This window comes from Protomyctophum bolini, assembly GCF_963924005.1.
Source record: "Protomyctophum bolini genome assembly, chromosome: 19".
Lineage (NCBI taxonomy): Eukaryota > Metazoa > Chordata > Actinopteri > Myctophiformes > Myctophidae > Protomyctophum > Protomyctophum bolini.
In genome coordinates, this window is record NC_137880.1 from 29576911 (window position 1) to 29589644 (window position 12734).

Genomic DNA, 12734 nt, shown 5'->3' on the forward strand with positions numbered 1-12734 from the left:
GCCATAAGGAACATTTTTGGCTATAGGGCCATCGCAGATTTGTCCCGTGGTGACCATGGCAGCCATTTTCCAAAATGGCCACCACCTGCTGTTATTTTACAAATTCAGGTTCTAGACCAGAGGTTCTCAACGTTTTTGGCTGGGGACCCCAGTCTGTCTTGAGACTGGGCTGCCTCAAACAGGTCAGAGACTGTTGCTTTATTTTATTGTTTGTTATTTATGTATAAGATACTGTCCGTTTTGAGATGCTGCAGCCATGTGTGTGCAGTTCAGATTGTTAATGTTGAATTCCAAATGTGGAATATGCAGCAGAAAAAGACTGATGAGAGACTGTTGACTATTTTTGTTTTATATCCTGCAATTATTCAGTTTGGCTGATTGGAGTTCTTATTCCAATGAATTGGATTCAGTTGTAAAAGGAGCTGGCTAAACAGATTGTGTTCTTTTGCGGGTGGAAGGGGCCCGGTTGAAAAGTTATGTAAATGAATATGTAACTATATTACTCTTGATTCCAAATAATAAGTAATATTGCCCAACACTGAATATAAGATCTCTCATTTCACCACGATTGGCTTAAATTTGATTATTTGTCATAGGGCAAATTCATTTCAATTAAAAAAGATAAAGATTTTAAATACAGAAAATGTATAACAAATTTGACAGGTTTAGACAAAGCTTAATGCTTTGTCTAAACCACTTTGAATTGACTTGTTGAAATGTGCTATAAAAATAAACCTGCCTTGCCCAGCAGTGGCCGAATTTACCACGGTAACCACCCTGAGTTTATAAAAGCACCCATCTCCTATTTTATCTCCCATGATGATTGTCCATTATGGGACCTGAAAACGTTTGCCTTCCTATTTTTGTCGCCTGTAAGCACAAAATGTAACCCACATCACACGTACAATAAAGAATATAATACATCAAGATGAAAACAGTTGGATAACAGTGGCTGATAGATTCATGAACTCATTCAATTACAGAGGTGACATTTGCAAGGTAAACGCATCATTAAATAAATAACACTAAAGTTTCTCCATGAAGTAAATGTAATACATTTTGATACACAGTAGCCTATATTGTGGGTTAATACATAGGTCTAGATTTGAGAGGTTATTTAAATCGGTGATCGAGCGCGAAATTGATTTGCACCGTGTCGAGACAGCTGTAACAGTTTATCGATTTGAGTCAAGGTGTGAGTATGTGTCGCTCTGGATTAAGAGTGAGAGGAAAAACCTGTATATAAGTGTGAAGTAAGATTAGTTTAGTCAACTGGACATGCCCACTACCTTGACGAGGTTGAGGATGATGATGGGAGAGCCAAAGCGCTGCAGCATCTGGTCAAAATGGAGAGCAGCTACATGGGCATATGGGTCTGCCTGGTCCACTGAAAGACAGGGTCAAAGGTTGTGTAATAATTAAGTAAAATCATAAAAAACTGAGGTTATCAAAAGTTCATATTCAAGCACAATGTAGCCAACCTTCCTGGCAGTACTGTACTGTAAATCAGAGTTAATGATGTGTCCCTTGTTTAATTAGTAATGGTATGGTTTCTTTAGCAATTAGATGGCAGTCAATTATCTGAACATAGAAATAAATGTGACCAGATTTGACTGAGAGACTGCCATCGCGCACATTCCAGCTTTTCACCAGAGGAGAAAAACTTTTTTTTTCTCCAGACTCTTGAAATAAGTGTCAAAGCTGAAATTGACATGTAAATATGAAAAAAATGCTTAAACATGTAGCTATTGTAATGTTAGAGACCACAGAAGTGAACCTTTCAAGCCTGTTTTCTCAACTCACTGTTTTCTGCAAGACATCACTCTATAAGCCATATCTCCAAAACTGGTGGGTCAAACTGAACGACCAATATGTCAATTTGAAGGTATGATTCCCTGCTTTGATATGAAATGAAAAAACTAAAATTCAAAAAAATTCAATGGCAGTCTCCCAGTCAAATTTGGTCACAAATATAGACCAGACATGGCCATTCATACCAACGCTTGTTCAAACACAAAGGAAGTAATCACTCCATGGGGGCCTCCATTACACGGTTCAAGATAAACACACATTGGTTATGGTATCCATGGCAATAACTGTTATACGGCTCCCTTTTATGTCAACATTCTGAACATATAATGGCCTTTCATTACAGTATGGATGCGATTCATTCCTGAAATTACAAACAGACAGATTTGTAATGGACTGTGCCTAAAAAGTAAAAAACAGACATATGAGCGGACCAAACCACAGACCTTAGACCAACCATATACCATTGAGATGTTCTAATACAATGGATTATAATATACATAAAACAATATAGAATAAAATAAAATAAAAACATATATAGGGGTATAGTCACGCCTTTGGCCTGACGTAGTCAGACAATTATGACTGTACGACTTCTGTTTCAAGTAATATGCAACATAAAGCAGGCTTGTATAGTATAATGGTTGACTTGAAAAATGTGGGGTTGCGACTTGAGATTCTTCCTCTGCCTAATGACAACCTGGACAAAACATTTGGCCGATATGTTTGGCGACGCACGCACACTCGCTGCCCCCAACTTCACGGAGATAATACATGTAACTACTTTCCATAGGCGAGATGGACAGGCAGTCAGGCATGCTTACATTGTAACTAGTTTGCAAAACTGCTGGCTTGTATGTTGATAGTTAACATAAAAACAAACTACGAAAAACTATCAATTAAATGCATCTGCTCCAAAGAACACAACTGGCAAGGGTGAGAATCTGGCAGGAGAAGGCAATCTCTTTCCCTGAACTAGTAACTCTTAGAGGTTGGTTTGCGGAGCCTGTTCTGTGGGGAAAATAACTAGCTCAGATAGCAGGCTCCCGTTGAAACTCCACATTGTCAGGAGAAAGAAACTCCTGCCGACTTTATGGGTATCGGAGGAGACACAGGGTTGTCTTCTACACCATTCCCCCATGACAACTGCGAATGTAAACCGGAATCCCATCTGAAACCTTCATATGGTATTAAGCTTAATATTAAAATTAAGCTCATATTTTGTAAGCAAATGCTGTCAGGTAAGCCGACCTGTGAGTCATATCACAAGAGCTATAGTTCATTGGCATCTAAACTTGTTGTGTTTACTGTTTACCAGACATATGGATAGCAATTGATCCCATCACCAAAGTAATAGAGCAGAGTGATAAGAGTATTGAAGTATCTGCATCGATAAGCAGCATCGATAGCAGTACAAGTTTTTCTAGAGTACAAAAGATTATCAGAATAGTGGAAGGCATTTAATGCCAATTCCTCAGTCGGAATTATATTCAGCTTTAACACATGACTTGCATGTCTAATAACCATGAGAGCGTCCATTTTGAGCATGCGTGGTCCCCTGAGATTGCCCTACCATTTGACCTACATAGCTTCCCTTTCCTTCTCTGGTAAGGATGTTTCAGATGCAATGACAAACAACGTATACTATAGCATACATCATTAAGCTCTTCTGTGAAAGGCAAGGTAAAAGGGTCAGCACTCAGCAGGTTATTGAAATGCGTCATCATCCAAGTGACCTCACAACCATTTGCATAACCCTAGCAATTCTCAAAGAGCAAATGGTCAGATCTACACAAATCCTGCCACTTGAGAACACCAATTAACTCATGCAAATCAGTACACATGATCTCTGTAGTCATGTGATCAAGATGTATTTGTATGTATTTTAGATTTTTCAGGTTCCATTTCAATTGGAAGTTTTGCACAAAATGCCACAAAGCATGAACGCAGCTTCCGACTGCTGGGTAACTTCCCCAGTAGGTCAAGGAAGAACCGCCACCCCAAGTCTTTCAAATCGGCCTCATGGTGACGGGTCAATTCACGTTTTGGCATAAAACTCTTGAACCACAAGTCGTACAATGACATTTTGTTATTCCTTTGATCATGACACAACCCTTGTCACTCAGGTGATCAAGAATTATCAGTCAATTTGGCTATGATTGACTTCAAAGTAGGGGTGCACGATTATGAATTATGATTTTTTTGGCTACTAGAGGTACTAGACACTTTTGATGTATATTTGATGAATTTCTACATTTTTCATTTATTTATTTAGCTGGTGAAAACCGATCAGGATTATTTTGAGACCGATCCGATATGGCCGATTCAGATTATATCGTGCATCCCTACTTCAAACGTTGGTGGGCCATGGGTAGCCACCCCGTATCACAAGTTCACAGCACATTGTGCGCTTGTAGATCTGATATTGTTTGAAAATCATTATAATTACATTCTCAAAACTAAACCTGGTTGAAAGTGGTTTTCAGTATGGATCAAAGTCAATTATTTTCCCATTACATCTGTGCAATCAATGAATCTATAAATACATGTCTGGTGTTGCGGGTCTTACATCGTATCGGGGGTTTCGGCATCATGGTGGAGATGTCCTGAGACCAGTAGAGAGGGACCGAACCCCGCACCTGGACGTAGGAGGAATAACTTCCTGTCATGAATGACATAACTGAGGCATCGTGGATGATCTGTTCGGTCTCCACCTCATTGGCTACATCCCCCTGGAAACAACAGGAGAGGCCAAGGAACATTGAAGTACTGTACCTGCTAAGCAGTGTCATTCATTCTCAGCACTGCTATGTGTATTGTTAGTTTAGTATATAACACAAAAGCCATTGTTCAGTTTTCAATTAGCCCTTCGCTAAACCCCAGCGATTGTCCAATGCCAATCCTGGACCATATAGTTTAGCAACTGTTGCTATGCAGGACAAGCTTTTGTCACCTCATATCGGTCAGTGTTAATTTGCATGGCTGTGTTGTTGAACACATACCGGTAGGCAGCTTAACGTCAGGAAAGTTACACGACTGACCCACCCAGGTGATGGCAATAATTCAAATGGCTTAATAATAGTCTTACCGTGCAAATGAAAACTCCTGTCGGGCGGTCGTTAAAGTTGGATACCGTTTCTCCCTCATTTCCTCGTATTTCTAGTTTATTTAAATAATGTCATTCACATTTGTCCAGTGCATAGCCTACTACAAGACATTTTGATGCTCTTGCTACTGAAATTTATATGGGGAAATCCCGTTATTTAACAAGCATCTCAATGGGTGAGAAGGACAGCTTGCCCTGTCTCCTCGCTGCTAACGTGCATATTGGACAAGAACGGGTCGGGGAGGGACTTAGCGAAAGGCTAATTGGCAAAAAATAAAAAATAAACTACAAAATACTTACAGTACATTTCTAATTTATTTGCAAATACAGTGTGGAGCATTTGTTGAAAACCCAATCTCAGAATATAAGTGCAAAAAAAATGGGTCAAATCAGTTTTTCTAAGAGCAACCACACACGTGTTGTACACATGCACACACATACATAAGGACACAGTAGCAGGTTAAATTAAACCCCTGCGATCAGACTGACTCATCCAATCATGGTTTCAACCCCGCCTCCGTTATTATATTCTCCCCGGTTGTTGTGGTAACCCATGTACCTCGCAGTTGGCTCCTCTTTTGAGGAAGCGGGTACCGGCAAATCTGCTGGAGCGCCTGGCGATGAGGGTCACATGAACCGGTCGACCATAGATGAGAAGTTCTTTATTCTGCGAGTAAAGGAATAATGCTAACACAATGTATTTTTGCATAATATCTGTGTTAATGTTGACAGGCCAAGACCGCGGGCGTAGCGGTCTGGGCACCTAGGCTTTAATGTAGCCTGGGTTTGAGTACCGATCCCGAAGGCCTTTGCTGCGTGTCATTCCCCATCTCTCTCCCTACTGTCCCATCTAAAATAAAAGGCATAAAAGCCATTAAATTATTAATTTTTTTTAACTATTTGTCTCTCTCATTTTCCCCCAAGCCCTCTCCCCATCATACGGCCAGTGCCTATTGCTGTCTCATAAAAGTCCAAGGGGGAGGCAGGCACATCTCAAAACAAGTGCTGAACAAAAATACATACAATGACAAAGGAAGGCAGTTTGCCCACCGTCTTCATCAGGAATGATCACATATTACTTGACTTAGACCCACACAGGTCGAAACATTGTACCGCTAAAATAAAAATATCTCATAAAAGAACACTGTAGTAAGAAGAGCTTCCAGGAATTGTCGCCCACACAGTAATGTTACTTTGCTACATCGGTCACTCTAGTATTCAGCTCTCTTTACATCGTTTTAATTACTGATTGAAAAAAGAAACACATTAGTCCCTGGTGGGCAGGCGACATTTACCATCATAAATAATATTTGCAATAATAATATTTTCTCAACTCCAACGATGCTGACTGCAGCATCAAAACAAACAATCAGCTGACAATCATTTCATCCGGCACTAAAAAAAACAAGGTATCAGACCGAACTTTGCATCACTCTACTGGCACTGCGATTTTAAAACAGTGATTACCATTAATGCAGAAACAGACCTGGACCCTAGCTACATTTCTGAACAGACTCCATATTGTATGTACCTCTATTGGTTGTTCCAAAGTCCATGCTGCTGAAGACCGAAGATAACCATGCTTTTGTCATCAGAGCAAAAGCATGTTATTTTTAGACTAGACTTTCCTTGATTTTGTTAAGATTGTTTTACTGTATTGATTATTTTACTGCTTGTTTTACATTTTATTGTATTTTTTCTTGCCGGTGAGTTTACTCTCATCCCTCTTACTCTCATCTAAAGGGAAGTTTTGATATGTTCAGTCCTGCACTCATTCCAGGCCCCTCGCCGGAGAGAATGTGGTCCGTATGTAGCTTGAGGAAAAGTGGAGATATTTGACTAAATACACATTTTCTGCCAGAACTTTCAAATGAATATGAAACTAGTCCCCAAAACAACTCCAAGTCTTAGGAATTAATTATTGGGTGGGTGCGCAGGCAGTGCTACAAGTTGAAATGCCTACGAGATCAGTCTGCTAACCGTGCTCAGATAGGATCGATCTATGGCTGTGTATTAGGAATACATGAAATATATGTAAGATCAAAAACATTCTAATCTAGGGCAATTAACTTAGAATATTCATCTAATATTCAAACTTGTATTCACCAAGTAAAACCAACTTACAGTTGGTTGATTTAAAATGTAGGCCTATTTGTGTGCTCGTGCTCCAGACAAGTGACTTTTGTACTATTGTGAATGAGAAATGTACTTGTCCGAAGGACAAGTGCCTCAAAAAGCCCTGTTAAGAGTTATGTAATCTAGATAGGAATGGATGTCATTTGTGATACATGGTTGTACATATACATACATCTTAAACATGGGCCTTCACTGTGCAAAATAAATTTCATTTCTGTTCCAAGACATTCAGAGACATTTTACAGGAGGCACTCCTCCACTCACCCCAGGATTAAGCTCTGCACCATGGGGAATACTCTCTGTGCAGCTACTCCCCGACTAAAGCACGTAGAATGTAGGCTTACTGCACACATCTGTATTCTGTATGTATAACATCAAACATTGAGCATCCATCAACAATCATAACAATTCTGTATTACTTGCCTTTCATTTGATTTTGCCAGAGTTATAACTTTGACATTTTCCTTTAATCAAAATGATATTATTACCGTTGTTAATATTGGGTGCAGGTCTTTTTTCCGACAGCATATTGATCCGAAACCTCAATCCTAACCTAACCTAACCGCAAGCACGGGAGCAGCGCATGTCGGACCCATCACTTTTTCGCATCGCAGCGACGGTCCCCCCGCTGCGGAGCGGACCTTTGCCCCGTCGGCTAGAATGCTGTCGGAAAATAGTCCGCCTCCCGTTAATATTACATTATTAAAGATCATCTACAGTACATGTAAAAGCACTAATGCTAAAACAGGAGACGGAGAACTGCAACTCTTTAACATGACAAAAGGATACTGGACTGGCCGCAGAAGCCATGAATAATGTACATGAGCCAGTCGCGATGCACCGTGTCCTTGACCCTTTCCAGGAGCTTCCCGTTCCACACGTACTTGAAGTACGGCTCGTTCTGAAGGCCATGGACCACTGTGAGGGAAGGAAAGGAACACTCCAGGATCAGTGTATCCAAACAGGATTACATGCTTGGCTTACCTTTCAAATGGAAGGGAAGCTTAGTTGAGGTGCCACAGACAGTGATGCAATAATAACCAATACCAATTCTTATGTATGAATGTACTGTATGTACGTGTACATACATACAATGGGAACTAATATGCGTGTACGTGTGTACGTACGTACGTACGTACGTACGTACTACATTGTACATACAATGGGAACTAATGTATGGTATGTATTTATTATTATTATAGTATGCAATCCATTATTATTGTATGTACGTTCAGTGTTAGTGTCGAAGTGTCCTTGAGCAAGACTCTGAACCACTAATTGCTTAAAATATGCAGGTTTGTGCCATGCCATGCATGGTTTGTGTGTGTGTGTGAGAAGGTGGATGTAACGCACAATCTATGTAAAGTGCTATATACAGTAAATGCACCTTTTACGAGACACACACACTCTCTCTCTCATGCTTCATACGGCGCTATACATGCATGACACTGCAATGACATTCCTAGTGTTCCTAGTGTGCATGAGATTTATGATAGGCCTTTTCACGTTAAGCCCATTAAAAGTGCAGATCCCCTTTTTAGTTGGGTGATGCATTTTTTATTTCTTCTATACAGTTTAAATATTGTGAATTTTGCAGTCTGGTTTGCTCTTTCAGTGTCATTGCACCTCCAACTTTTTCTTAAGGCCAGACCGCACCAATGCAACTCATTGCAACTGCTTGCAACACAACAGTTTTAAGGCCAGTCCACACCAATGCAACTCATTGCAACTGCCATTGGGGATAATGGTTGCAACTAGTTGCATGTTTCTATGCATATGTACAGTAGGGCACATCCTTGCCTGCCCATCTTTGTATAACCAATGATGGACTTTGATGAGCTGCACATGGAAGCACATCAATTATCATGTCACATGGGATGATGTGCATGTGTGTATGACACCTGACGAATGCGTTGTGCTATAATACCTACAGTAAATACTATACTCCGGGCTCGAAATTAACTTTTTTACTTGGTAACACTGGTGCTCCCAAATTCAGAATGAAGGAGCACTCAGGGTCCATTTGGTTCCTAACTATCATTTAGCTGAGGACCCTCTGTAACTCCCTCAATGACCTCTAGGGGTCCCTGGACCACACTTTGGGAACCACTGGCCTACAAGCCAGTTGGTATGAGATGCTATTTTTGTTTAAGAAGCGCCAATAAACCAGTTGAAAATGGTATAATTTGCTGCTATAATTTCTGGATTTGTAAATGGCTACAAAACCCTTTGTTTTATGCAGGCCTGCTTTTTTATTGAAGTAAAAAATATCTATATATATCTATATATATATGAGAAGTTATTTTCATAACATCATTAATTTGCACGTCTAGAAAAAGTGTGTGTGTGTGTGTGTGTGTGTGTGTGTGTGTGTGTGTGTGTGTGACTGTGTTGCCTCCACACATTCCATTCAATTGAGCCCTTTTGTTGTCTCTCACAGCTGACTTTAGGTCTGATCACCCAGCTGGGAGAGTCAGAGGGAGAGCAGAACAAGCCAAGGAGAGATTTCTTAAAAAAATCATAACTCTGGACAGGAATGGACTAGGAACTTTTTTTGACATGCTCAGATATTTATGCTCTACAAATTGGATTAAATCATCTCGCGGGACGGAACCGGCCCGCGACAGTTTTGGTCGCGATCGTTTTGGTCGCACTACAACAATTATATGCAGTGGCACTGGGGCTCCCAGTTATATTTTTAGATCGCACAGATTAAAATTCAGGCGCATTTGCGAACAAAATGGTCGCAATTTCGAGCCCTGTATACTGTACTAATATAGTATATACTAAAATCCTAAGGGATAATTTAACTCTGATCGTTTAAATAGGGCCCTCAGAGGTAAACTAACCCACAATGTTTAGACTGGCAGCTAGAACACAGCACTCTTTACAGCATCTGAAAGGCATCTTTCTAGTTTGAGACAGACATGTACTTTTTTTGTGTGTGTGTGTGTGTGTGTGTGTGTGTGTGTGTGTGTGTGTGTGTGTGTGTGTGTGTGGGGGGGGTGCATTGAGGAACAAACAATAGCTGAGGGGATGTTAGAGGTTCAGCTGACCATGTGTGGGCAGGCCTTCATCCTCAAAGATGTCAAAGCTGTTGTGCTTGTTGTGCGCGTCATGAACCTCCTGCTCCTCCTCCTGGGGCGTGGGGGTCACCGGCGGCTCACATGGTCTCTGTAGCAGAGTCAGGTTGTACTGCAGCGAGTGGCTCAGGTCATAGCTATAGCTGTGGGAACCATGGTACATGTCAGGTGTAAAGTAACCATGTCCATTTAATAACTCTTGATCGAAATCATAACGTCTAATTCCAAGCAAAGATCATGTATTAGACAGCCCACCGCGGTCCTGTCGCTAGTCACGTTGTCGATGGCCTCTAGACTGTTTTGGCTACATCTACTTGCTACAGCCACATCCAGGATAACATCCGGTCCGTCTGTAAAAGTGCTCCGCTACTATAAATCGCCGGGCGCTATGATTTAATGGATTAAATAACCCTGGGCGATCGGGGTGTTAACCAAATAGTGTACTCGAGTACAATTTTGAGGACGTTTTACTTTACCAATTTTACTTATTCTACTCCACTACGCCTCAAAGGGCAAATATTGTACTTTTGACTCCACTACAATTATATAAAAACTTTAATTGCTACCGGTATTTACTTTGTAGGTCTTTATTATTTTTTCAAAACATACGATGCATTGTGAGCTTGTAGATCTGCTATTTTCAAAAGACCTTTATACATTTTAGACATAACTTTTGAAATGGGAAATTCTGCATAATGAGTACTTTTACTTTTAGTACTTTAAGTAAATTTTGATGCCAATATGTTTGTACTTTTAAACTTTTTTTATTTTGACTGTTTACTGTGTGTGTGTTTTGACATTGTAGTATTGATTTGACTTGAGTAAAACAGTACTTTTTCCACTACTGCATGTGAACGAGTAAAATTCTCCATGTGCATTTAACGACAATGTCATTAAGTTGTATTGCGTGTCTGGAGTGGACCCCCTATCGGTTTCCCAAAGTGCAAGTTGTCAATTATAATTAGTGGGGAAAAAAGCAGAGTAATACGCAATTCACAATAATGGGTCGTAATTTGCAAATAATCCTTAACATTTCTCTTATAGTGTGGTACGAGGCGTCAAAACAAATGAGGGTTTTTCTGCTAAAATTGATTTGTTTTGCAGAACAGTACGCCATGTCCAATTTTCATATTATTAGAGTTGTTTTGTATGATTTAAAACATTCCGAGTTGATTTGTACGTTTGGAAACATTATTGTTTGAGTTGATTTCTTAAACTTTTAATGTGGCCAGAAGAATCTTTTGACTTTTGGTAGGGGTGTTTCCTTAAAACAGATGACGATGACGACCCCCCCCCCCCGAAAAGGGTTGGGGGTCTGGAAAATTGGAACCCCATAATTTTTGGACAGTTTGGTCGCTATAAAAGCCAAAAACAACAATTTTATCAAAGAAATCCTACGGAAGAACACATCGTACCACACTATTACGTAAGTTGCTTGGAGTACCGGCAGTCATTCATACTACTGCAGAATGAAATCAGGTGAATGGAGACAGTTTTTCAGTGTCTGTGTGGCAAACTAGGTCAGCGGAACAAGTTTGAATAGCACAAACTGTAATCAGTCTATTGTCAATTATTACGGTATGTTCCTTTCGCAAATTATAATGCCTTGCAAAAATAAATACATAATACACTAATGTCACCTTAACCTGTACTAGTACTAGCTGAAATGTACTCTATTGATGTATTGGTACTGCACAGGGCTACAGGCAGTGTTGGGTAACTAACACTACGTAACTTAATATATTACCGGAAATAAGGTAACTTGTAATATAATACATTACTTAACAAAAACATTGTAATATATTCTAAAAATCTTTCTGTATTACTGCATTACTTTCTGTATTACTTTCTGTCTGTCTGTCTCGTTGCTCTGTCTTGTGACATTATGGGACAACTGCAGAAGTTCCCCACTCCCCACTAATAGTTCTCAGGTCTGGTGTTTGTCCTGTTTTCAAATGGATTTGGCTAGGCGGCCGTTTGGCCTCGCCTTATTGTAGATACGCCACTGGTCTACGCAATGTATAATTTATAATTATACTAAATATTTAATTGTTCGATTTGAGCAAAAAAAGTTATACTGTAATATTAATATATTACTCTTGCTCAGACAGTAATATGTAATACAATATATTACTACAAATTAAGGTAATAAGTAATAAGAAATATATTCCAAATATAAAGTAATATATAAATATACCCAGCACTGGCTAGAGGTCACGATTGGTGCACAATTTGTCTCCCTACGAATTGAGTTCACGATTCTCTCTCACTATTCAAACATTTTCAATAAATAAAATAAATGTATTGGACTCTACTTAAGTAGCTATAAGTAGTTATGGCCTGGAGTTTTAATGACATGATAATGCTCATAGCGCGCCACTCGCGCTATGAGCATTATCATCTTGTACATCTGCTATTTTTCAATAGCTAAAGCATAACATAATGCTAACACCAAAAGGGGTTCCCGCCCCAAAATGGGTTAAATGCTCATGAACATAAAAAAATAATAATAATAAAGTTACTGCTTTAGAATAAATGATAATGAAAATAAACTCATTTTTGGACAGACAACTGCTGTAGGATAAGTTGGTTTGTTTGGA

At 39.7% G+C, this 12734-nt stretch overlaps 1 protein-coding gene across 1 annotated transcript in view; it reads right to left on the minus strand.

Annotated features, from left to right (window-relative positions):
• fig4a (FIG4 phosphoinositide 5-phosphatase a) overlaps positions 1-12734 on the minus strand; it is a 59128-nt gene that overhangs the window by 38927 nt on the left and 7467 nt on the right. Inside the window, exons 6-10 of the mRNA XM_080790868.1 lie at positions 10108-10277; positions 7841-7969; positions 5475-5575; positions 4379-4541; positions 1290-1387 (exon numbers count right to left, since the gene is read on the minus strand). Of these exons, the coding sequence (XP_080646994.1) occupies positions 1290-1387; positions 4379-4541; positions 5475-5575; positions 7841-7969; positions 10108-10277 (661 nt within the window). The remainder of the gene's footprint in view (positions 1-1289; positions 1388-4378; positions 4542-5474; positions 5576-7840; positions 7970-10107; positions 10278-12734) is intronic.